The following is a 27,529-nucleotide window of genomic DNA, read 5'->3' as shown; positions in this document are numbered from 1 at the left end:
CTTTGTTTGCAGTGTTTTCTAAAGATCAAACCCATGTCTCTCACATTTTCTCAAGCAAGCGATACCTGTCACTCCTATGGTGGCACCCTTCCTTCAGTGTTGAGCCAGATCGAACAAGGTACTGGAATTATTTGAGAAACATGTTTTATTCTGATCTGGGGCCAGGTTAGTTTTAGGAGGCTATGAGGAATTAACATACAAAAAATCTTATTAAACTTCTTTTTTTATGGAACAGAAGACTGTCTTGATAGTTAAACAAAAGATATTCATTGGCATTTTTAGTATATCTTTAATTTGAATAAATCAAATGCTTTTTAAAAATCTCTTTCTAACAGACTTTATTACATCCTTGCTTCCGGATATGGAAGCTACTTTATGGATTGGTTTGCGCTGGACTGCCTATGAAAGGATAAACAAATGGACGGATAACAGAGAGCTGACATACAGTAACTTTCACCCATTATTGGTTAGTAGGAGACTGAGAATACCAGAAAATGTAAGTTTTTTTTAATCAGTACTCTTTACACCTCTGTGAAATACCTGAGTCTTTCATACATTTAAATGATCTGATCAAGGTAATTACCATATTCCTCACTTTAAAGATTTATCATTTCTTTGTAAAGATAACATTCAAAACTTTCTCCTCTATCTATCTTGAAATATACACTACATTGTTCTTTGCAGAGATCATACTCTAATGATAATGGAATTTGGTGCAACAGTGAAGGGCCCAAGCTCTGGAGTCAGATTGCCTGGGTTTGAATTCCAGTTCAGCCATTTACTATGCCTTTGGAAGTTTACTTAACTTTTCTTAAGCCTCAATTTCTTATCTGCAAACTTTAATACTGTTGTACTACCTCATAAGGTCAACATAAGGATTATATAAGATAATTTATTTAAAGTTTTAACAATAGTACCTGATAGTAAAAGAAAAAAAAAAAAAAAGCCATTATTAATTTTCCATTTCTTTGAAAGTCATTGGTACATTTTGGTGTTTCCACTTTTCCTTATGACAATTTTGCTAATTGGCATTTTTCAAGAAAGTTGTCTATTTAATTTAGATTTTCAAATGTATTGAAGTAAAGTTGCTTATGGTATTTTAAAAATCTCCATTATCTTTGCTTGCATTTTTACTTTGCATTATTTACATTTTTACAGAACAGATGCATGTTATTTGTTTTGTTCACTCTCTTTTCCACCCTCTACTCCTATTGCTTGACCTGTGTTATGAATACTATTTCCACCTTTTTCTACCCCATTTTTCTTGGGGTTCTGTTTTTGTTCATTTTCCAATCTTCTATATGAAATTCAGTTCATGTTCCCTTTAAAAAAAGAGAATACATTTAATAATACACATTTGGCTCCACATAAAGTTCTACCCATACCTCTTTTTTTGACATTTCTTGTTTTATTCTTTCCTATAATTATTTTCGTTCATTTTTGGTTTCCTATTTATTGAGTAGCATTTTTTTGGTCAGTATCTCCTGATATAAACTTACTTTTCTTATTTTTCTAAGTGCAATATGTTTGAAACACACAGAAAAGTATAGGGATAATACACTTAGAATAAATTTTCATATCTAATATTATTGATTGCGATCAGAAAATGAAATCTAGATACTTTTGTTTTAATATATGGAGATTTTTATAGTGACTAGTATAGGATCAAAGCTTTAAGGTATATTCTGTTATGTGGTATGCAGCTTATTGTTACAAAAAGTTTGTAAAAATCTAATAAGTTGAATCATTATGTTTTGCTTACTTACACTGTAGTCGAGTGTTAAATGTGACTGGAGGTGTTTTGTCTTATTTCTAACAGTTAATCTGTTTTAAAAATATGTTTATCAAGATTGCCACTATTTTGTTTTTTATAAAGTTAATTGCCCTTTATCCATGCTTTGAAAGTTTATTAAGATTTTCTAAGAAATGTCATGGTCAGGTCCTTCATGGAATTCTTTTATAGGGGGACAAATTCAATCTAGAATCTAAACTTTTCTTGCTAGGATCTCCAGACCATTGTTACATGATTGCATGTATGTATTTACCTTTTCGTTTAGTTATTTGAGGAAGAGTCTCACTACCACTGTGCCCTAATTCTCAACCTCCAAAAATCACCGTTTATTGGGACGTGGAATTTTACATCCTGCAGTGAACGCCACTTTGTGTCTCTCTGTCAGAAATATTCAGGTAACAATCATTATCTAGATAACTATGGTACTTTATGCTATTAGATATATACAGTCACTTACTATAGGGAGGGAGGGGAACATGGGTTGAAAAATTACCTATTGGGTACTGTGCTTACCACCTGGGTCTAATACACCATGTAACAATCCTATGCATGTACCCCCTGTATCTAAAATAAAAGCTGAAAAAAAATTTTAATACTATAAGTGAATTTATATTAATTTATAATCATATGGCTTAAAATTTCAGCATGGCTAAATCCATATTGGCTTAGCGAGTCAGAGTTTATCAAATGGGATGTGATTTTTTTAAAGGATCTTTGCTATAATTTAATTAATTAATTGTATCTGATGGAATTTGTTAATAGGAGTTATCCCATGATAGTAATTGAATTTTGTTCTTTTTTCTACTCTGGCATTTTTCAGATTTTACATTTTATTATGGGAAAAGGAGAAGAAAAAACTTCATATTTTTAATTGAGTGCAGTATTGAGCTTTAAGTCCACTAATAGTATTCACTGTTAAATTTAGCATTAAAAAATAAACAAGTGGGGATTTGAAACATTATAAAAAGATCACTGTGCCTTTCCATATTCCAAATAAAAGTAGAATGCATACTTAAAAGTATAAATCATCCATATTTTGAAAAATATATTTTTTAAAAAGTATTACATTATTTTTCATTGATCACAATGTGTTTTTAAGAAATGATCAAGAAAAAATTTTGTCATGTAATGAGAACTGTAAGTAGATATTTCATGTGCTTTGGCGGAATTTTTTTTGCTAAATTAATCTTTACCCATTTTTTTCATGTTTTTAACTAACTCCCTTATTAGCAAAGTACTACTATAAAGCAATAATTCAAATACCTCCTCTCTGGATGGTTTCTTACATTTCTCCATGCTAGCTCTCCCAGGTGAAAACTTTGTAAGGAGGTATCTTAATACATTTACTTCCTTGTTGAAGTAGTTCAAACAAAAGAGGTATTTAGCACCAACACGACATGATCATGCAGGTTACATTTATTTGCAGATTTTCTCTTTTGTAAATCAGACAAACGAAACAGAATTTTGTTCTGAATGGCGTAAACCCGGGAGGCGGAGCTTGCAGCGAGCTGAGATCCTACCACTGCACTCCAGCCTGGGCGACGGAGCAAGACTCCGTCTCAAAAAAAAAAAAAAAAAAAAAAGAATTTTGTTCTGATTTCAGAAAATAAACGTTGCAGCTCACACATTTTACTTAAGATATACAGCAAGACATACCTAATTCTCTCACCCAAAATATAAAATAAATAGGTAAATAATATCTAAAGTAGATTCGTATGGGGAGAAATGTGAAAAAAATGTCCCATAACTTGCAGAGTGTGGGGAAGGGTTTGTTGTTGTTGTTTTCTTTTACATGCAGAAGTTAAAGGCAGACAGACCTTGCAGAATGCTTCAGAAACTGTAAAATACCTAAATAATCTGTACAAAATAATCCCAAAGACTCTGACTTGGCACGGCGCTCAGAAGGAATGTCTGAAAAATAATATGCAGCTGGTGAGCATCACGGACCCTTACCAACAGGCGTTCCTCAGCGTGCAGGCGCTCCTTCACAACTCTTCCTTATGGATCGGACTCTTCAGTCAAGATGTAAGTTTTCAGTCCCAGCTGCCAGGACTGGGAGATGGAAAGCGACATTTTTTATTGTGCATAGCATCTCTCATAGCAGACTAAAACAAACAGGAGACCTGAAAATCTTACTCCAGTAAATTTCATGGAATATGTCAGGTTTTTTTTATTTTGTTTTGAGACAAGAGCTCACTCACACTGTCGCCCAGGCTGGAGTACAGTGGTGCGATCACACGTCACTACAGCCTTGACCTCCCAGGCTCAAGCGATCCTCCCACCTCAGCCTCCTGAGTAGCTGGGACTGCAGGTACACACCACCATACCTGGATAATTTTTGTATTTTTTGTAAAGACAGGGTTTTGCCGTATTGCCCAAGCTGGTCTCAAAGGCCTAGACTCAAGCAGTCTGCCCACCTCAGCCTCCCAAAGTGCTGGGATTACCAGCATGAGCCATGGCACCTAGCAGCAATATGTGTTTTTTAGAGACAATTATCTTTACACTATTGAAAGATCTAGTACTTCATTGTTTAAATGAGGAAAAGGTTCTAGTGGAGATATATATATATATATTTGAGCACTTCTTTTTACTAATTCTAATCAAAGACTGAGCTAGAATCTGAAGCTGCCATATCTCTTCAGCCAATGAAAAGATAAGAGAAGAATTTAAAAATCAGATGTGGTTGGGTGTGTGGAAGCACTATGGATAGTTTTAAAGAGTCCTTTCCATCCCTTTCACTTTTTTTCTTTTTCTTTTTCTTTATCTTTTTTTTTTTGGAGACAGGTTCTTGTTCTATCACCCAGACTGGAGTGCAGTGGTGCAATCTCAGCTCACTGCAACCTCCACCTCCAAGGTTCAAGCGATTCTCATGCTTCGGCCTCCTCAGTAGCTGGTATTACAGGCATGTGCCAACATGCCCGGCTAATTTTTGTATTTTTAGTACAGATGGGGTTTCACCATGTTGGCAAGGCTGGTCTTGAACTCTTTACCTCAAGTGATCCGCCTGCCCCAGCCTCCCAAAGTGTTGGGATTAGAGGCGTGAAACACCACACCCAGCTTCCATCTCTTTCAACATCAGCAGCACTGCTGGGCACCTGGTGCACACCTGTAGTCCCAGTTACTCTGGATGCAAGAGGATCACTTGAGCCCAGGAGTTAAAATCCAGCCTGGACTACATAGCAAGACCCCAGTCTCTAAGAAGAAAAAATTCAGCAAAGTAAAATTAAGCAACTCTGAAAAGGAAGTTGAATAATGTTTTCCTCCATCTTAAGTGCTGATCCTAGATAGATGTCTCAGGCGCTTCTCATTCATTTCATAGCCCAACAAAGAATGCTAGTCTCGAGGCAGGAGAATTACTTGAACCGGGACCTAGGAGGCAGAACCTGCAGTAAGCCAAGATCGCGCCACTGCACTCCAGCCTGGGCTACAGAGCAAGACTCTCTCAAAAAAAAAAAAAAAAAGAAAGAAAAGAAGGCCGGGCGCGGTGGCTCAAGCCTGTAATCCCAGCACTTTGGGAGGCCGAGGCGGGTGGATCACGAGGTCAGGAGATCGAGACCATTCTGGCTAACATGGTGAAACCCCGTCTCTACTAAAAATACAAAAAAACTAGCCGGGCGTGGTGGTGGGCGCCTGTAGTCCCAGCTACTCGGAGGCTGAGGCGAGAGAATGGCGTGAACCCGGGAGGCGGAGCTTGCAGTGAGCCGAGATCGCGCCACTGCACTCCAGCCTGGGCTACAGAGCAAGACTCTCTCAAAAGAAAAAAAAAAAAAAAAAAGGATGCTAGTCTCCTATTAATTCCCATCACTAACCTCTGCACATGTAGCACAAACTGGAATCGTTACACAGCTGAAGTTTTGGCTATAATTAAATAAGGGATTTTTAAATAAAGCTGTGGTATTCCTATTGGCATTATAGGCCACCTCTTTTCTCAGCCATGGTATATCCCAAAGTATACCAGGGCTGTATATCTAGGGCTGCATGGAAAAAATGTGATTGAAGACTCAGAATTGAAGAATGGGTGGAAAAACAAGAATTGTTATCAGAAGCTCAATTAAAAGTAGCATTTAGGAATAGCTTAAAGAATAGTCTCTCTGAGTCATGGCGTATTCTAAAGTTAACCCAGTTTGGCCAGGCATGGTGACTCACGGCTGTAATCCCAGCACTTTGGGAGGCCAAAGTGGGTGGATCACTTGAGGTCAGGAGTTTGAGACCAGTCTGGCCAACATGGTGAATCCCTGTCTCTACTAAAAATACAAAAATTAGCTGGGTATTATGGCAGGTGTCTGTAATCCCAGCTACTCAGAAGGCTGAGGCAGGAGAATCACTTGAACCTGGGAGGTGGAGGTTGCAGTGAGCCGAGATTGCACCATTGCATTCCAGCCTGGGCGACAGAGTGAGACTCCATCTTTAAATAAATAAATTAATTAAATAAATAATTAAATTAAATTAACCCAGATCAAGCCAGGAGATTGGAAGGCTGCTTACCCAGTCCTCACAGTCTCAACTGTTTCATAGCATTGCTTTACTTGCTTTATCTTCAGTGCTGGAAATTCTGTGAAATGCGTCATTGTGTCTGTTGTGAGGAAGCAATGAGTGATTACATTTCCTAGTTTCAGTCACCCCAAATCTTTTGAGACAAAAACAATATTGCAATGTAGAAAATTTGTCAGTAAATTAAAATAACAAAATTAAAGTCACCTGTAATTCCAGTACCTAAAAATAAACATGATTCAATATTTTGGTATGGATCTTTCAAGTTATTTTTCTATGTGTACCTATTTATTTTTTAGATAGCTGGAGTCAGACTATTTTGTAACTCCCCCCAACTTAATGGTTTGGGTCTTACTTTTTATCCTATTTCCAACCTTTACCTATGGTTCTCTTTTCTTTTTCACCCTTAATTTTAACATATTCTGTGTAGCTGTTTAACTATATATCCTAATAGCTGCCTTAATTCTTTGAAAATGACAGGATGTTAATAAATACTTTACATTGAAAGCAATGATAAGATACTGAAAGATTTTAAACAGAGTAGTAACAATATAAGACTTCATTTAAGTAGAAGACACTGTGTGGAAGGCTGGGGAGGCCGCAAGCAGCTGGAGAGAGGGAGAGCAGTTATTTTTCTATAAATTCATGCAGGAAATGATGTTGGCCTTTACAGTGTCTGAGGGGAGGCAGCTCTGGGTTATGTAAAGTGCAGAGTGTGGCCATGCAGTGGGTCACTCAAGTACCCAGCTTGAAGAAGTAAAAATACATAGAATTAAAGGAAGTCAAGAAGGCTTAGAAACATGAACACAGGCATCCCAAGTTAATGGTAGGACCGGCAGGACAGCAAGAATTGGGACATCTTAGTGAATGTCAGGGAGGAGCAGGGCGACCAAGTCCTCAGTGAATGTCATGGGGAGTTTGCAGTGATACAAAGGGAATAATCCTCAAAGGAAATAAAAGGAGATAAAAATAGCCACTACTCCTTTCTCACAGTCCCTGTGGTATCTGAGAATAGAATATCAAATAGCCTTCCCGTGGGTGCTGAAAGGAGATTATTCCCTTGGAAAAGCCAGATTTATGTATTTATTTAAGATTCAGGGGGTACATGTGCAGGTTTGTTACAATACATACACCGTGGAATGCCGAGGCTTGGGCTTCAGTTGAACCTGTCACCCAAAGAGTGAACACAGTACCCAATAGGTAGTTTTTCAACCCTTGCTCCACTCCCTCCCCACTTTTGGAGTCCCCAGACACTATCATTCCCATCTTTACGTCCATGTGTACCCAATATTTAGCTCCCACTTATATAAGTGAGAACATGTGGTATTTGGTTTTCTGTTCCTGCATTAATTCACTTAGGATAATGTCCTCCAGCTACATCCATGTTGCTGTAAAGGACATGATTTTGTTCTTTTTTATGGCTGCACAGTATGCCATCATGTATGTGTGCTACCTTTTCTTGATCCAATCCACTGTTGATGGGCATCTAGATTGATTCCATGTCTTTGCTGTTGTGAATAGTGCTATAATAAACATTTGAGGCCAGGTGTCTTTTGGCAGAACGATTTCTTTTCCTTTGGGTGTATACCCAGTAATGGGATTGCTGGGTTGAATGGTAATTCTATTTTTGTTCTTTGGGAAATCTCCAAACTACTTTCCACAGGGGCTGAACTAATTTATAATCCCACCAACAATGTATGAGCGTTCTAGCCAGAGTTAAATTAAGATCAATTAAGATCAAGAATTTAGTGAAAAGATGTTTATAGTCTTAATATTTTGTATTCAATGAAAAGATAAAAGGTGTGGGATGATTTATTTAGATGGAATGGAAATTCCAAAGGATCAGGGACAGGGTTAGGTGGGGAGTGCCTCAAAGGGGAAGAAATGCAGGGCAGTATGGATGAGTGCAGGCAAAGTCGCGCGGCCTCCACACCGGAGGCCACAGTGGCTTAGGCCCTGACTGGGTTAGGGTTAGGGGCTAGGATTACAGCTGGAACTCTGGTCATGAACATTTCAGAATGAAGCGGCCAGTGGTGTTGAAGCTTGACTGTGTTGCTGTTTATGGTTCACTAAGTGTGGCTTCGTTCAATATTTCAAATAAACTAGTGATGTAGATTGTCTTGGGATTCAGGAAAGCTTAGCTCAGTGGGTCTGTTAGGCCAGCACCAGACTCAGCAGTTGGTATGTAAGGCCCGGTGCTCTGGCAGCACCGTGGGGAAGCTCAGACAGGCCTGTACCCCACAGTCCATCTCCTGTACCTAGATGGGTGGTCAGGACCTTGGCAAGGTGTAAAGGCAGATGTTCACAGACTTCTAGCACACAGCAGAGTCTAGTGAATGAAGAAGCTTCTCTCCCCAACAAGTGTGAAAACAGCGGTGTGACATCCACGTGCCTGAGGACTTCAGAGGAAGGGAACCACCAGCTCTCTGTGTGCCAGCTAGCCCCTGAGTTGCAGGCTTTACACATTATCCCATTAATTCCAGCCCCACGAAGTTAAGTGTCACACTGGTTTCATTGATGGGGGATGGAAATTTGGAGACGTGGCACACAAAAGCTAGTAAGTAACTGAATCAGGATTCAAAACCATGTGGGCTTAGCTCTGTAGCCCATATTCTTTCCACTACACCAGTTTGTCTCTGATCTAATCAGTGCCGATAGTGATCCTCATCCCATTTTAGTTTTCTGATTTCTGATAACCAGTGGATCCAATTATGTGTGAGACAGCATAGCATAATGGTTAGGACATAGACTCTAGGGACTGACAGCCTGGAAGAGAGGCCCAGCAGTGTGGTTTGTATTCGTGGGACTTTGCAAAGTTGCATACCTTTAGTTTCCTCGTCTTTAAAATGGAGATAATAATAGTACCTCCCTTATATGGTTGTTACAAGGATTAAGTAAGCCAATATTTATAAAGCATTTAGAACAATGCTTGTCATGTAGTAAATGGTATGTAAATGTGTGTTAAATATAAAAAAATAAATAAAAATCATTAGATTGACCATGGGAGTCAAAATAATACAAAGGGATAACATGAATATTGCCACTTGAAATGTATTTCTGCTCCTTACAGGATGAACTCAACTTTGGTTGGTCAGATGGGAAACGTCTTCATTTTAGTCGCTGGGCTGAAACTAATGGGCAACTTGAAGACTGTGTAATATTAGACACTGATGGATTCTGGAAAACAGCTGATTGCAATGACAATCAATCAGGTGCTATTTGCTACTATTCAGGAAGTATGTGAATTTCAGATATTTTAATTCTTAAATTATTAACAGTCTCATAAGTGGTAAAATTTCTGAGGAGTGGTTTTGTAAAATCTGGTTTTGGAATTGTGAAGAAATTATAGTCATGTCTTTTTGTAGGAACATTTGTGAAAATTTGTATTCAAGCAGAATTATATATTAAATATATTATTATTAATGGGTTATTTTAAGCATGTTTTATTTTTACGTTAGCTGACAATGGGGATTAACACTTTAAAGTCCCATTGTTACTCTGCCTCTTTCTGCATATCTTTATACTTGTAGAAAGCTTACACTTGTGAGAATTCTTTTGTGATTCATAACATCACAACTAACATGATTTTTATGAGTCACTCTTAAGATTCAGTTGGTTGTGGCCGGGTGCGGTGGCTCACACCTGTAATCCCAGCACTTTGGGAGGCCAAGGCGAGTGGATCACGAGGTCAGGAGTTCAAGACCAGCCTGGCCAAGATGGTGCAACCCCCTCTCTACTAAAAATACAAAAAATTAGCCGGGCATGGTGGCACATACCTGTAATCCCAGCTATTCCAGAGGCTGAGGCAGAGAACTGCTTAAACCTGGAGGGGCAGAGGTTGCAGTGAGCCGAGATCACACCACTGCACTTCAGCCTGGGCGACAGAACGAGACTCTGTCTCAAAAAAAAAAAAAAAAAAAAAAAAAAGATTCAGTTGATTGTAAGTAACAGCAACCACCTCAAGCTAGCTTAAAACAAGGGGAAATTCAGGATCCGCAAAACGGGGATAGAGCTGAACCTGTAACTGGAGATGAGTTGAGACAATTTCTAAATTTCACTTTGTAAATCCTTAGAGAAAATCTCATGAACTTAGCCTGAGTCAGGTGTGCCATCTCTAGCCCAGTCAGAGGAAGTGTTTTTACAACTGTCAAGGTCACATTTGTGGTTTGTGGTAGAAAGAAGACACTGCTTCATGGACAGAGGGACTTATTGTGATCCAGGAGAGATACTGAGTGATCTCTGCCACATATTAAATCCGTTTAATTTATTTGAGTGGAATATGTTTATATTTGTATCTTTGTGAATGTATGGCGTTTTCAGAAAATGGAAAAAGATCATAATCAGATACTGTAGATGTCAGATTTTAAATATTATTTCTGTTTTACTTAGTTAAAGCAATAACTTACTTAGAACATCAAGTGTTTCATTTAAATGTTCCTTTAAAATTAATAGTGTCAGTAGACAGAAACTTGAAAACGAATTCTCAAAGTTATAGTTAGGTGACTTTTAATAATGAATGTGTTTGTACAGTATCTCTAGGGGTGGTCCCTTGTACTTGACATTTGGTAATGCAGGAAGACAGAAATTGCATTTAACCTAATAGCACCTCACTTTTTACATTCCTCTACGCCACAGCAGGGGTAAGAAAATTGTGTCAAGTAATTTCCTTCCTATAGAAAGCTGGCTTTTGTGTGCTGTATCTGAGTATAAACAGAGACAGGCTTCACTAGGATATTACTTCTTGGCTTCCTGAATATTTCCTACAAATCAAGCCTAATGACTGCAAACAGGATTTAACATTTATATCTCAAATTAGAATTCTTACCATTAACTCTTTTTCTAGATGAGACTGAAAAAGAGGTCAAACCAGTTGACAGTGTTAAATGTCCATCTCCTGTTCTAAATACTCCATGGATACCATTTCAGAACTGTTGCTACAATTTCATAATAACAAAGAATAGGCATATGGCAACAACACTGGATGAAGTTCATTCTAAATGCCAGAAACTGAGTAAGTATTATATTAGTCCATTCTCACGTTGCTATAAGGACATACCCGAGACTGGGTAATTAATATAGAAAAAGAGGTTTAATGGCCTCACAGTTCCACATGGCTGGGGAGGCCTCACAATCATGGCAGAAGGCGAAGGAGAAGCAAAGGTATGTTTACATGGCAGCAGGCAAGACAGCATGTGCAGGGAAACTGCCCTTTATAAAACCATCAGATCTCGTGAGACTTACTATCACGAGAACAGCACGGGAAAGACCCACCCTCATGATTCAGTTTGCCGGGTCCCTCCCATGACACTTGGGGATTATGGGAGCTGCAATTCAACATGAGATTTGGATGGGGACACAGCCAAACCATAGCAAGTATATTGTACTGTCATTACTTATTGTATTTTGCTAATTAAAAAAAATTTTCTGTGTTATAAATATTTCTAATTAGCACTAGTAACTAGATGTCAAAAATATTCATCTCCTAATATCTACATTATCAGTGACAAAGTATTAAAATTTGTGTTAGTTAAAGTGGAAAGTATAGGCATAACTCCTTTCTTTACTCATCCATTCAAGAACTAGTCTATGTTTGTAAGGAAGGTGGGTTCTTCTTTAAAAGGAAAAGAAATGGGCTAGGCACATTGGCTCATGCCTGTAATCCGAATTCTTTGGGAGGCTGAAGTGGGAGGATGGTTTGATGCCAGGCATTCAAGATCAGCCTGGGCAACATAGTGAGACTTTTTCTCTGCAAAAAATTAAAAGCATGATGGCACATGCCTGTAGTTCTAGCTACTTGGGAGGCTAAGGAGGGAGGATGATTGAGCCCAAGAGGTTGAAGCTGCAGTGAGCTGTGATTACACCATCTGCACTCCAGCCTGGATGATGGGAGACCCTATCTCCAAAAAAAAGGAAGGGGGAAAGAAATGGCACACAAGAGAGGAAGTGAAAATAGGTTAGTTGGAGCAGTCAAAAGCTTAGACACACCACAAAGCAGCAGCTAAGCTTAAAGATGTGCACATTTCACACTTTCAGCTCTCAAGAGTCTTCAGATAATTCCTATGAGATCCACTAAGGATTTGTGACTTCCGAATGATGGAACTGTTGGAACCAATGGAACAAGGAACTTAGTGAAAGTTGCTATAGAAAATATCAAACCATTATTTCCCAAAGCATGCTCTATATAACATTAGTCTTGAGAGATGTTCTGCAAAAAATCCTTAGAATAAGGTTGAAAAAAATAACCAACAAAAAAGAAAAAGATTGAGAAACACTAGACACCATAGCTTCCTGTTGGACATTAACAAATGTACATTAACATATACCTTAAGAAATACTGGCATAAATAAACGAGTTTAACTTTGTTTAAACCAATGTTTGCAAACTTTTTTAAAAATCCATGTAGATCTTTTCTGGAACCTCCTTGTTAATTTTGTGAGGAACACCCTTTGGGAAATATTAAGCCTTTTAACCCTCATACTGATAACTAAGGAAAAGGAAGATCTGTCATATAGGTCAGCAGTCCCCAACCTTTTTGGCACTGCCAGGGAGGGGTGGATGGTTTCAGGATGAAACTGTTCCACCTCAGATCATCAGACCTTAGTTAGATTCTCATAAGGAGTGTGCAAGCTAGATCCCTCGCATGCATAGTTCACAAGACAGTTTGTGCTCCTCTGTCAATCTGATGCCACTCTGCTCTAACAGGAGGCAGAACTCAAGTGGTGATGCTCGCTTGCCTGCTGCCCACCTCCTGCTGCACGGCCCAGTTCCTAACAGGCCTGGTTCCTAACAGTACCAGTCTGTGGCCCGAGGGTTGGGGACCCCTGTTATAGTTCATCTAAGAGGTTTTAATTATTATAGAGTAATCTTTGACAGTCTATCATTACTATGGGTGATTTATACCAACTGAAAATCACCTTTAAATAGGGGAATGTGAAGTGAATCAATGTTTTAAATTCTCTACTCAGCTACTAGTTTTCTATTATACCATAAGACCAAATTTAACATCAAACATTTGAAAACTCCTTAACCTATTAGTACAATGGCATAATTTTATTTTACATATCTTTCTAATTGTCTGATATTGTTTAAGTTTGAAGTATATTAAAGTGAGAATTAAAATGTTTTAAACCTATCAAAGTGTTCTAGATAAGTAATTATTTAAATTATTGACTATTTTTTATTTAACAGATCCAAAATCACAAATTCTGAGTATTCGAGATGAAAAGGAGAATAACTTTGTTCTTGAGCAACTTCTGTACTTCAATTATATGGCTTCATGGGTCACATTGGGAATAACTTATAAAAGTAAGTTGTAAATCTGCCAGTTTTCTCTATTTGTTTTTGTGCTTCATTATAACATAATTATCAAGCCGTAGTTCTTCAAAGTACATGTCTATCAATACATGAAAGTATAATGACATACTTAACATAACTTACATAAATACCAAGACAGTTTTTGTGTCTCTGCTCTGCCGTTAACATACCTTTAGAGTTTAAAGTTAAATGGCAGAAAATAATTTTCTGAATTAGTTTGTTCCCACACTCCTATAAAGAACTACCTGAAACTAGGTAATTTATGAAGAAAAGAGTTTTGAGTCACAGTTCCGCAGGCTGTACAGAAAGCATGGCTGGGCAGCCTCAGGAAACTTACAATCATGTCAGAGGCGAATGGGAAACAAGCAGATTTTACTATAATGGAGCAGGACAGAGAGTGAAGGAGGAGGTGCTACACACTTTTGAACAACCAGATCTCACGAGAGCTCACTCACTATCACAAGAACAGCAAGGGGGAAGTTTGCCTCCATGATCCAGTCACCTCCCACCAGGCCCCTCCTCCAACACTGAAGATCATAATTCAACATGAGATTTGGATGAGGACACAGAGCCAAACCATATCAATTTTCTTTTACCACTCTTTCCTCTAGCAATTCAAGACTTATCACTCTTCCATCCAGCAACTCAAGACCAACTAAAAATGATCACCATCCCATATAAATCTTCAATACTTACTTTATGTTTCCACTGACTATGTGAGATGAGCAGAGAACTGAATCACTCTTCTATTAGTGTTGCACCTTTGGGTTTATAACCCTGACTTGGGTTATATTGGCTCACATATGATAAGCATTAGAAAAATGAGACACATGGCCAGGTGTAATGCCTCACGCTTGTAATCCCAGCACTTTGGGAGGCTGAGGCGGGTGGATCACCAGAGGTCAGGAGTTCGCCACCGTCTCTACTAAAAATACAAAAATTAGCCAGGTGTGGTGACATGTGCCTAGTTACTTGGGAATCTGAGGCAGGAGAATCACTTGAACCCAGGAGGCAGAGGTTGCAGTGAGCCAAGATCATGCCACTGCACTCCAGCCAGGGCAACAGAGCAAGACTCAAGACTCCGTCTCAAAAATTTAAAAATGAAAAGAAAAATGAGATACATGGTCTGACAATGGGATCGAATATTTGGAATGTGGGCTAAATACCACGAATTCAAAATATGATTGATATGAATTGTTTTAAAACAGAGTCCAGTATAGAGGAAACAAGACCAATTTAGAAAGATGCTCAGAAATGTCCTGAAAATCATAGACATTTTGGAATTAGGAAAACCTTTCCATGGCCATAGAGCATCAAAAGCATACATTTACTCTAAAAAGGGTTTGATAAGGGGCACAGGACAATGATAACCAGGGGTAGGGAAGGAAAAGAAACTAAATTAGTTTCTGTCTGTTTTAAAAATAGGCTTTTCCTTTGCTCTCTAACCCATCTATTTTGTGGGGTTACCACTGTTTTCCTGAAATGTTTATGGTTTGCAGAAGGGTTAATGAAAATTAAACTACCAAGCAATAAAGACTTGGTTTACCAGGTGAGGATAAGTTCATCATAGTAGGACTTAGTTGGCCCAAGCCTTTTCTCTAATGACTCTTAACTACCCTTGAATTAAAATGGAGAGAAACTAGCTGGAAAGTTCTGAGGCTTCACCTGAAAGTGACTGAAGAAACAATGGTCTTGTATTGAGCAATGGAGACCACACCCAGTACAGAAATTGAAATTGTACCCTTTGATATACATTATATTATCAGAAACAACTGAAAATGTGTTATATATTCTGAAAAAGCATTTTTAGATCAGAAGACTCCCTTGTTTTGTTTTATCTTCTTTTATAAAATGTTTGAGTAATAAAATTTCTATTAAAATATACAGACATATACATATAGAAAGACATTTCAGGCAAGTGGCAAATTTGGTTTGAATCTCATTCTTACTGACTTAATTTACATCTGTAAGGTACTGTTTTGGGTTATTTTGATATACTTATAAATATTTAATTTATTTGCCCCCGATGCAAGGAATTCTGTTTTTTAAAGCAGTTTTGGCTTTTCAATAGCAGGGCCATGAATAGAAATCACTGTAAGTCACTGTTTTTGGTTATGTTGATATACTTATAGAATATTTAATTGTATTTGGCACCTACACAAAGAATTTTGTTTTTTTGAAACATTTTTGACTTTTCAATAGCAGGGCCATGAATAGAAATTACTATGAGAAGCCACAGTATGTCAACTGAGAGATACATTAAGCCAAGTGAAAAAAGTGACTTTTTCTTAAAGCAACTTTAGAAATCTACCATTGCACATCATATTGGTCAGAAAATTGATAACTTTGAAGTTTGGGAGAGGGGAGGAGGAACTGGTAGGCATGAGATGATACAAAGCAGCAAACAATAACCAAATCGTGTGTGCAGTGCTTCTAACGTGTCATTGCTGCAGGCAGATGTTTAGGGGTCTTGCCTTCGGAGGTAGTAATCAGTGAAAACCAGAAATAATGGCCGGGCGCGGTGGCTCAAGCCTGTAATCCCAGCACTTTGGGAGGCCGAGGCGGGTGGATCACGAGGTCAGGAGATCGAGACTATCCTGGCTAACATGGTGAAACCCCGTCTCTACTAAAAATACAAAAAGCTAGCCGGGCGTGGTGGCGGGCGCCTGTAGTCTCAGCTACTTGGGAGGCTGAGGCGGGAGAATGGCGTGAACCTGGGAGGCGGAGCTTGCAGTGAGCTGAGATCACACCACTGCACTCCAGCCTGGGAGACACAGCGAGACTCCATCTCAAAAAAAAAAAAAAAAAAAAAAAAGAAAACCAGAAATAACCAGGACAACATTGGATATGTGTAGGTAGTGATGGCATCAATCTTTATACCAATTTATAATTGTAATAGACCTAGTACCCTTTTTTTAAGCCTTATTGCAACCATCACTACCCTAAAAAGAAACACAATACCCATTAGCATCCCCTCCCTGTCTCCCAGTCCTCAGCAACCACTGATCTACTTGCTATCTCTACAGATTGCCTGAATGTAAAATTCTGGACATTTTATGTAAATGAGATCATACAATGTGTGCTTTTTGCGTGTGACTGGCTTTTTCCATTAGCATAAAGATTTCAAGGTTTATCCATATTGTAGCAGGTATCAGTACATTATTCCTTTTTATAACTGAATAAAATTCCATTCTATGGATGTAATACATTTTATTTATCCGTGTATCAGTTGATGGACATTTAGGTAAAACAACCTAGATTTTAAACCATTTTTAGTTATTATGTATAATGCTTCTCTGAACATTCACATACAAGTTTTTGCATGGACATATGTTTCCCTTTCTCTTGGGTAAACCCCTAGGAATGGAATTGCTGCATCTTTTGTTTAACCCTTTGAAGAACTACCAGGTTGTTTTCCAAACTAGCTATACCATTTTCCATTCCCGGTATATGAGAGTACTGATTTCTCCATATCGATGCCAACATTTGTGTGTTTTTCATTATAGCCATCCAAGTGAGTGTGAAATATCTCACTGGGATTTTAATTTCATTTCCCTAATGGCTAATGATATTAAGCATCTTTTCATGTGCTTATTGGATATTTGTATATCACATTTGGGGAAATCCCTATTCAGATTTTTTGCTCATTTTTTAAATTGAGTCTTTTTATTGTTGAGGTGTAAGAATTCTTTATATATTCTAGATATGTCTTGTATCCAATAAATAATTTGCAAATATTTTCTCCCATGACTTGACTTATACCACAAAAGTGTTTTTCTTTTTTTTTTTTTTCTTCTTTTTTTATTGTACTTTAAGTTTTGGGGTACATGTGTAGAACATGCAGTTTTGTTACATAGGTATACACATGCCATGGTGGTTTGCTGCATCTATCAACATGTCACCTACATTAGGTATTTCTCCTGATGTTATCCCTCCCCAACCCCCCAACCCCCGACAGGCCCAGTGTGTGATGTTTCCCCCTGGCCCTGTGTCCGTGTGTTCTCATTGTTCAGCTCCCACTTACGAGTGAGAACATGTGGTGTTTGCTTTTCTGTTCCTGTGTTAGTTTGCTGAGATTGATGGTTTCTAGCTTCATCCATGTCCCTGCAAAGGACATGAACGCATCCATTTTTATGGCTGCATAGTATTCCATGGTGTATATTTCTTTATCCAGTCTATCATTGATGGACATTTTGGTTGGTTACAAGTCTTTGCTATTGTGAATAGCGCCACAATAAACATACGTGTGTATACATCTTTATAGTGGAATGATTTATAATCCTTTGGGTATATCCTCAGTAATGGGATGGCTGAGTCAAATGGTATTTCTAGTTCTAGATCCTTGAGGAATTGCCACACTGTCTTCCACAATGGTTGAACTAATTTACACTCCCACCAACAGTGTAAAAGTGTTCCTATTTCTCCACATCCTCTCCAGCACCTGTTGTTTCCTGACTTTTTAATGATTGCCATTCTAACTGGCATGAGATGGTATCTCATTGTGGTTTTGATTTGCATTTCTCTAATGACCAGTGATGATGAGCATTTTTTCATGTGTCTGTTGGCTGCATAAATGTCTTCTCTTGAGAAGTGTCTGTTCATATCCTTCGCCCACTTTTTGATGGGGTTGTTTGTCTTTTCTTGTAAATTTGTTGAAGTTCCTTGCAGATTCTGGATATTAGCCCTTTGTCAGATGGATAGACTGCAAAAATTTTCTCTTGTTTTGTATGTTGCCTGTTCACTCCGATAATAATTTATTTTGCTATGCAGAAGCTCTTTAGTTTAATTAGATCCCATTTGTCAATTTTGGCTTTTGTTGCCATTGCTTTTGGTGTTTTAGCCATGAAGTCTTTGCCCATGCCTGTGTCCTGAATGGTATTGCCCAGGTTTTCTTCTGGGATTTTTATGGTCATAGGTCTTACATTTAAGTCTGTGATCCATCTTGAGTTGATTTTTGTATAAGGTGTAAGGAAGGGGGATCCAGTTTCAGTTTTCTGTGAATGGCTAGCCAGTTTTCCCAACACCATTTATTAAATAGGGAATATTTTACCCATTGCTTGTTTGTGTCAGATTTGTCAAAGATCAGATGGTTGTAGATGTGTGGTGTTATTTCTGAGGGCTCTGTTCTGTTCCATTGGTCTATGTATCTGTTTTGGTACCAGTACTATGATGTTTTGGTTACTGCAGACTTGTAGTACAGTTTGAAGTCAGGTATCGTGATGCCTCCAGCTTTGTTCTTCTTGCCCAGGGTTGTCTTGGCTATGCAGGCTCTTTTTTGGTTCCATATGAAGTTTAAAGTAGTTTTTTCCAATTCTGTGAAGAAAGTCAGTGCTGGCTTCATGGGAATATCATTGAATCTATAAATTACTTTGGGCAGTATGGCCATTTTCATGATATTGATTCTTCCTATCCATGAGCATGGAATGTTTTTCCATTTGTTTGTGTCCTCTTTTATTTCCTTGAGCAGTGGTTTGTAGTTCTCCTTGAAGAGGTCCTTCACGTCCCTTGTAAGTTGGATTCCTAGGTATTTTATTCTCTTTATAGCAACTGTGAATGGAAGTTCACTCACGATTTGGCTCTCTGTTTGTCTGTTATTGGTGTACAGGAATGCTTGTGATTTTTGCACATTGATTTTGTATCTTGAGACTTTGCTGAAGTTGCTTATCAGCTTAAGGAGATATTGGGCTGAGGTGATGGGGTTTTGTAAATATACAATCATGTCATCTGCAAACAGAGACAATTTGACTTCCTCTCTTCCTATTTGAATGCCCTTCATTTCTTTCTCTTGCCTGATTACCCTGGCCAGAACTTCCAATACTATGTTGAATAGGAGTGGTGAGAGAGGGCATCCTTATCTTGTGCCAGTTTTCAAAGGGAATGCTTCCAGTTTTTGCCCATTCAGTATGATATTGGCTGTGGGCTTGTCATGAACAGCTCTAATTATTTTGAGATATGTTCCATCAATACCTAGTTTATTGAGAGTTTTTAGCATGAAGGGTTGTTGAATTTTGTCAAAGGCCTTTTCTGCAACTATTGAGGTAATCATGTAATTTTTGTCATTGGTTCTGTTTATATGATGGATTATGTTTATTGATTTGCATATGTTGAACCAGCCTTGCATCCCAGGTATGAAGCCGACTTGATCCTGGTGGATAAGCTTTTTGATGTGCTGCTGGGTTCGGTTTGGCAGCATTTTGTTGAAGATTTTTGCATTGATGCTCATCAGGGATATTGTCCTGAAGTTTTCTTTTTTTGTTGTGTCTCTGCCAGGTTTTGGTATTAGGATGAAGCTGGCCTTATAAAATGAGTTAGGGAGGAATCCCTCTTTTTCTATTGTTTGGAATAGTTTCAGAAGGAATGGTACCAGCTCCTCTTTGTACCTCTGGTAGAATTCCGCTGTGAATCTGCCTGGTCGTAGACTTGTTTCAGTTGGTAGGCGATTACTGCCTCAATTTCAGAACTTGTTATTGGTTTATTCAAGGATTCGACTTCTTCCTGGTTTAGTCTTGGGAGGGTGTATGTGTCCAGGAATTTATCCATTTCTTCTAGGTTTTCTAGTTTATTTGTGTAGAGGTATTTATAAGTATTCTCTGGTGGTAGTTTGTATTTCTGTGGCATCAGTGGTGATATCCCTTGTATCATTTTTTATTGCGTCTATCTGATTCTTCCCTCTTTTCTTCTTTATTAGTCTTGCTAGTGGTCCATTTTGTTGATCTTTTCAAAACACCAGCTCCTGGATTCATTGATTTTTTGAAGGGTTTTTTATGTCTCTGTCTCCTTCAGTTCTGCTCTGATCTTAGTTATTTCTTGTCTTCTGCTAGCTTTTGAATTTGTTTGCTGTTGCTTCTCTACTTCTTTTAACTTTGATATTAGAGTGTTAATTTTAGATCTTTCCTGCTTTCTCTTGTGGGCATTTAGTGCTATAAATTTCCCTCTCTACACTGCTTTAAATGTGTCCCAGAGATTCTGGTACGTTGTGTCTTCATTCTCATTGGTTTCAAACAACATCTTTATTTCTGCCCTCATTTTGTTATTTACCCCATAGTCATTCAGGAGCAGTCTGTTCAGTTGCCATGTAGTTGTGTGGTTTTGAGTGAGTTTCTTAATCCTGAGTTCTAATTTGATTGCACTGTGGTATGAGAGACTGTTATGGTTTCTGTTTTTTTTTTTTTTTTTTTTTTTTTTTTTGCTTTTGCTGAGGAGTGTTTTACTTCCAATTATGTGGTCAATTTTAGAAAAAGTGTGATGAGGTGCTGAGAAGAATGTATATTCTATTGATTTGGGGTGGAGTGTTCTGTAGATAGCTATTAGGTCTGCTTGGTCCAGAGCTGCATTCAAGTCCTGAATATCCTCGTTAACTTCCTGTCTCATTGATCTGTCTAATATTGACAGTGGGGTGTTAAAGTCTCCCACTATTATTGTGTGGGAGCCCAAGTCTCTTTGTAGGTCTTTATGAACTTGCTTTATGAATCTGGGTGCTCCTGTATAGGGTGCATATATATTTAGGATAGTTAGCTCTTCTTGCTGCATTGATCCCTTTACCATTATGTAATGGCCTTCTTTATCTCTTTTGATCTTTGTTGGTTTAAAGTCTGTTTTATCAGAGATTAGGATTGCAACTCCAGCTTTTCTTTGCTTTCCCTTTGCTTGGTAAATATTCCTCCATCCCTTTATTTTGAGCCTATGTGTGTCTTTGCCCGTGAGATGGGTCTCCTGAATACAGCACACTGATGGGTCTTGACTCTTTATCCAGTCTGCCAGTCTGTGTCTTTTAACTGAGGGCATTTAACCCCTTTACATTTAAGGTTAATAGTGTTACGTGTGAATTTGATCCTGTCATTATGATTTTAGCTGGTTGTTTTGCCTGTTAGTTGATGCAGTTTCTTCATAGTGTCAATGTTCTTTACAGTTTGGTATGTTTTGCAGTGGCTGGTACTGGTTGTTCCTTTCCATATTTAGTGCTTCCTTCAGGAGCTCTTGTAAGGCAGGCCGAGTGGTGACAAAATCTCTCAGCATTTGTTTGTCTGTAAAGGATTTCATTTCTCCTTCACTTAGTTGGCTGGATACGAAATTGTGGGTTGAAAATTCTTTTCTTTAGGAATGTTGAATATTGGCCCCCACTCTCTTCTGGCTTGTAGGGTTTCTGCAGAGAGATCCACTGTTAGTCTGATGGGCTTCCCTTTGTGAGTAACACGACCTTTCTCTCTGGCTGCCCTGAACATTTTTTCCTTCATTTCAACCTTGGTGAATCTGACGATTATGTCTCTTGGGGTTGCTCCTCTTGTGGAGTATCTTTGTGGTATTCTCTGTATTTCCTGAATTTGAATGTTAGCCTGTCTTGTTGGGTTGGGGACGTTCTCCTGGATAATATCCTAAACATTGTTTTCCAACTTGGTTCCATTCTCTCCGTCACTTTCAGGTACACCAGTCAAATGTAGATTTGGTCTTTTCACATAGTCCCATATTTCTTGGAGGCATTTATTCTTTTTTGTTTAATCTTGTCTTCTCTCTTTATTTCATTAAGTTGCTATTCAATCTCTGATATCCTTTCTTCTGCTTGATCAATTCAGCTATTGATACTTGTGTATGCTTCATGAAGTTCTCGTGCTGTGTGTTTCAGCTCCATCAGATCATTTATGTTCTTCTCTACAGAGGTTATTCTAGTTAGCAATTCATCTAACCTTTTTCAAGGTTCTTAGCTTCCTTGCATTGGGTTAGAACATGCTCCTTTAGCTCAGAGGAATTTGTTATTACCCACCTTCTGAAGCCTACTTCTGTCAATTCGTCAAACTCTTTCTCCATCCAGTTTTGTTCGCTTGCTGACTAAGAGTTGTGATCCTTTGGAGGAGAAGAAGCATTCTGGTTTTTGGAATTTTAGCCTTTTTGCATTGGTTTCTCTCCATCTTTGTGGATTTATCTACCTTCGGTCTTTGATGTTGGTGACCTTTGGATGGGGCCTTTGAATGGACATGCTATTCATTTCTGTTTGTTAGTAGTCCTTCTAACAGACCCCTCTGCTGCCAGTCTGCTGGAGTTTGCTGGATGTCCACTCCTGAGTCTGTTTGCCTGGGTATCACCAGTGGAGGCTGCAAAACAGCAAAGATTGCTGCCTATTCTTTCCTCTGGAAGCTTTGGAAGCTTCTTCCCAGAGGAGCACCTGCCTGATGCCAGCCAGAGGTCTCCTGTATGAAGTGTTTGTTGGCCCCTACTGGGAGTTATCTCCCAGTCAGGATACATGGGGGTCAGGGACCCACTTGAGGAGGCTGTCTGACCCTTAGCAGAGCTCGAAGTCTGTGCTGGGAGGTCCGCTGCTCTCTTAGGGCCGTCAGGCAGGGACGTTTAAGTCTGCTATAAGTCCCTGACTGGGGCTGCTGCCTTTTTTTCAAAGACACCCTGCCCAGAGAGGAGAAATCTGGCAGTCTGGCCATAGCAGCCTTGCTGAGCTACAGGGGCTCCACCCAGTTCGAACTTCCCAGCAGGTTTGTTTACACCAGAAGCGTAAAACCGCCTACTCAAGCCTCAGCAATGGCGGATGCCCCTCCCCCAACCAAGCTCTAGTGTCCCAGGTCAATCTCAGACTGCTGCTGTGCTGGCAGCAAGAATTTCAAGCCAGTGGATCTTAGTTTCCTGGGCTCCGTAGGGGTGGGACCCACCGAGCCAGACCACTTGACTCCCTGGCTTCAGCACCCCTTTCCAGGGGGGTGAACAGTTCTGTCCTGCCGGCATTGCAGGCACCACTGGGGTATGGGAAAAACAGAACTCCTGCAGCTAGTTTGGTGTCTGCCCAAATGGCTGCCCAGTTTTGTGCTTGAAACCGAGGACCCTGGTGGGGTAGGCACCAGAGGGAATCTCCTGGTTTGCAGTTGTGAAGACCGTGGGACAAGCGCGGTATCTGTGCCGGAGTTCCTCACGCCCAGTCCCTCGTGGCTTCCCTTGGGTAGGGGAGAAAATTCCCCAACCCCTTGCACTTCCCAGGTGAGGCGTTGCCCTATTCTGCTTTGGCTCACCCTCCGTGGGCTGCACCCACTGTCCAACCAGTCGCAGTAAGATGAACCCGGTATCTCAGTTGGGAATGCAGAAATCATCCGCCTTCTGCATCAATCTTGCTGGGAGGTGCAGACTGGAGTTGTTCCTATTTGGCCATCTTGCCAGCAATCCATCACAAAAGTGTTTTTCTTTTGTCATTTGTGCATATGCAAGAAGGCTTTGCTTACCCCAAGGTTATGAAGACTTACTCCTATGTTTTCTTTATTTTTTTTGAGACAGACTTTTGCTCTTGTCACCAAAGCTGAAGTGGTGCAGTGGCGTGATCTCAGCTTACTGCAACCTCCGCCTCCTAGGTTCAAGCTGTTCTCCAGCCTCAGCCTCCCGAGTAGCTGGGATTACAGGCGCCCACCACCATGCCCAGCTAATTTTTGTATTTTTAGTAGAGATGGGGTTTTACCATGTTGACCAGGCTGGTTTACTGACCTTAGGTGATCTGCCCACCTCAGCCTCCCAAAGTGCTGCAATTACAGGGGTGAGCCACGGTGCCCAGCCTCTTGTGTTTTCTTCTTCTAAAGGTTTTATAGTTGTAGCTCTTATATTTATGTCTGTGATCTACTTTAATTTTTGTGTGTGGTGAAAGAAAGGGGTCCAACCTCTTTTTTTTTTTTTTTTTTTGCTTGTGGATATCCAGTTTAGAAGACTATTTTTTCCATACTGAATTGTCTTGGCATCCTTCTTAAAACTCAATTGACTGGCCAGGTGCAGTGGCTCACACCTATAATCACAGCACTTTGGGAGGCCGAGGCAGGTGGATTATGAGGTCAGGAATTCAAGACCAGCCTGGGCAAGATGGTGAAACCCCATCTCTACTAAAAAATACAAAAGTTAGCCAGCTGTGGTGGCGGGCATCTTAATCCCTGCTACTCGGGAGGCTGAGGCAGAGAATTGCTTGAACCCTGGGGGTGGAGGTTGCAGTGAGCTGAGATTGTGCCACTGCGCTCCAGCCTGGGTGACAGAGTGAGACTCCATCTCAAAGAAAAAAAAATTGACTGTAAGTATGCACAGTTGTTAACAGTTTATGTCCAGAGAAGAGATTTCTTTGGCGACTTTTATAATGTATCAATCATGTTTTAAATAATAAAATAGTCATGTTCATTTCCATTGCAATTAAATGTATATGTAAGATAAAATATTTTTTATTTCAATAGGTTTTGGGGGAACGGGTGGTGGTTGGTTACATAGATAAGTTCTTCAGTGTTGATTTCTGAGATTTTGGTGTACCCATCACACGAGCAGTGTACACTGTACCTAGTGTGTAATCTTTTATCCTTCACCCCCTCCCATCCTTCCCCCTGAGTCCAGTGTCCATTGTATAATTTTTATGCCTTTGCATCCTCATAGCTTAGCTCCCACTTGGTGAGAACACACAATGTTTGATTTTCCATTCCTGAGTTACTTCACTTAGAATAATGGTCTCCATTTCCATTCAGTTTGCTGCGAGTGCCATTATTTCATTCCTTTTTATGGCTGAGTCGTATTCCATGGTACATATATACCACATTACCACATTTTCTTTATCCATTCGTTGGTTGATGGGCATTTGGGCTGGTTCTATATTTTTGCTATTGTGAATTGTGCTGCTATAAACATGCACGTGCAAGTATCTTTTTCATATAATGACTTCTGGAAAATAATATTTGATGACAAAAATGAAATGTTATTACTGAAGGATGGTGGAATTATAGGTCAATATTTGTAGTTTGCATTTATAGTCAAATTAAAAATGAGCATGATTTACTGTTATAATCAGAAAATATCTTAAAGGGTTATACATAATCATACAAACTTTTAGAAGGTTGGGAAAAGATAAAATCAGTCAAGTTTGAAATCTTAACTATATAACTGTAATTCAAGTATTGATTTAATCTCTAAGCATAGGAAAACAATGTTTCTTCTCTAGATAATTCTCTTATGTGGTTTGATAAGACCCCACTGTCATATACACATTGGAGAGCAGGAAGACCAACTATAAAAAATGAGAAGTTTTTGGCTGGTTTAAGTACTGATGGCTTCTGGGATATTAAAACCTTTAATGTTATTGAAGAAACACTTTATTTTCACCAGCACAGCATTCTTGCTTGTAAAATTGAAATGGGTAAGTATAGTAATATAGAGTTTTCTTTCACTCCAGGGGAAGAATATAAGGCTATTAGTTCCACTAATGGGAATCATACAATCAAATGCTTCCTCTGTGTTCAGTGCTGTGCGAGGTGTTCCAGAGGTTAACGAGGAAGGAAAAGACACGGGCCCTGCTGTCAAGGTTTTGACCCTAAGGAGTAAAATGTAGTTGTGGAGATAGCATTAAATTCCTTATTATTGTTTAATGTAAATTAGCCTTAGATTAATTGATACAGGCTTTAATTGTGGGGAAGTCAAAACTGATACATTGGAAAGGGGAATGACAGAAAAAAGGAAAGGCTTCAAGAAGAGGTGAAACTTGGTTGGGGTTTGAAAAATGCATAGGGTTTGTATAAATAAGAAAGTGGGGGAAGAGTTTTGACATTCTGTGCAAAGTGAGTGTCTCTCAACCTTGCCTAATTTGTAAATAAATCTATTTTTAAATATATGTTAGTTTTAATTTTTTCACAGCTTAAAAACTGTTAATTATTACCACTGTGCCCTAAAACTCTCATTACTCCCACTGTGCCCTAAGCTTCCTGCTCAGTGGGAGCCCGTAATGGTGGCGTGCTGGCTAGTCGGCTCACTTCACAGCGCCGCAGTCACTTCCCAAGACTGTGTCCACCAGCAACCTCCAGGGATTCCTTATTCTAACCTACTTTGAGTCAGTGTAAACTTGTGAGACATGTTAGAAACTAGTCTCTATCCCCAATTTCTAGGCCTTCTCCCAGTTCCCTGTTTTTCCCCATTCTTGTTCAGCAAAACATCTTTTTCTCAATCAAGCTGGTCTCTCATTGTCCCAGGCACAGGGTATGCCCATCCTCATACTTGCACCTTTATGTTTTCCTCCTGCCAAGAAGTTTTGCAACTTCCTTCTTTCTTTCTTTTTTTACATCTTAAATAAACTTTTCATTGTAGGATAGCTTTAGAGTTACAGAAAAGTTGCAAAGATAGTACAGAGTGTTCCCATCTATCCTACCATTTCCCCTACTGTTGACATATTACTTTAGTATGGTACATTTGTCACAACTAATAAACCAATATTGATCATTATTATTATTATTAACTAAAGTCCACACATTATTCAAATTTCCGTAGTTTTTATTTAACATACTTTTTCTTTCCAGGATCCCATCCAGGACCCCACCTTACCTTTAGTACTCCTGCCTCCTTAGGCTCCTCTTGGCTGGGTGGTTTCTCAGACTTTTCTTGTTTTTGATGGCCTTAACAGTTTTGAGGAACACTGGTCATGTATTTGGTAGAATGTCCCTCAGTTTGGGTTGGCGGATGTTTTTCTCATGATTCAACTGGGGTTATAAGTTTCTGGAGGAAGACCAAAGATGTGAGGGAGCATTCTCACTTCACATGGGCACCATGTACTATTCATGTGACTTATCACTGGCCACCTGGCCCAAGGTAGTGTTTGTTAAGTTCTCTGCTGCAAAGTTACCCGTTTTCCTCCTTTCCATAACTGTCCTCTTTCTAAGGAAGTCACTATGTAGAATCCACACTTAACAGGGTAGAAAGTTATCCTCCACCTTCCTGTGAGGGGAGTATCTATATAAATAACTTGAAATTCTTCTGTACGGGGTATTTGTCTATTTTCTCCAATTTTTATTTTATTTTATTTTTTTTTTGAGATGGAGTCTTGCTCTGTCACCCAGGCTGGAGTGCAGTGGTGCCATCTCAGCTCACTGCAACCTCTGCCTTCCAGGTTCCAGCGATTCTCTTTCCTCAGCCTCCCAAGTACCTGGGATTACAGGCATG

General features: G+C 39.2%; 1 protein-coding gene across 1 annotated transcript in view; it reads left to right on the top strand.

Moving 5' to 3' along the window:
- Positions 1 to 27,529, top strand: part of LY75 (lymphocyte antigen 75) — a 94,412-nt gene that overhangs the window by 52,607 nt on the left and 14,276 nt on the right. The window contains exons 22-29 of the mRNA XM_025405438.1: positions 13 to 118; positions 336 to 496; positions 2,058 to 2,187; positions 3,591 to 3,817; positions 9,354 to 9,519; positions 11,127 to 11,294; positions 13,472 to 13,588; positions 25,545 to 25,739. Coding sequence (XP_025261223.1) covers positions 13 to 118; positions 336 to 496; positions 2,058 to 2,187; positions 3,591 to 3,817; positions 9,354 to 9,519; positions 11,127 to 11,294; positions 13,472 to 13,588; positions 25,545 to 25,739 — 1,270 coding nt within the window. The remainder of the gene's footprint in view (positions 1 to 12; positions 119 to 335; positions 497 to 2,057; positions 2,188 to 3,590; positions 3,818 to 9,353; positions 9,520 to 11,126; positions 11,295 to 13,471; positions 13,589 to 25,544; positions 25,740 to 27,529) is intronic.

Source organism: Theropithecus gelada, chromosome 12 (assembly GCF_003255815.1).
Source record: "Theropithecus gelada isolate Dixy chromosome 12, Tgel_1.0, whole genome shotgun sequence".
NCBI lineage: Eukaryota > Metazoa > Chordata > Mammalia > Primates > Cercopithecidae > Theropithecus > Theropithecus gelada.
This window is presented reverse-complemented; position numbering and strand designations above follow the sequence as displayed.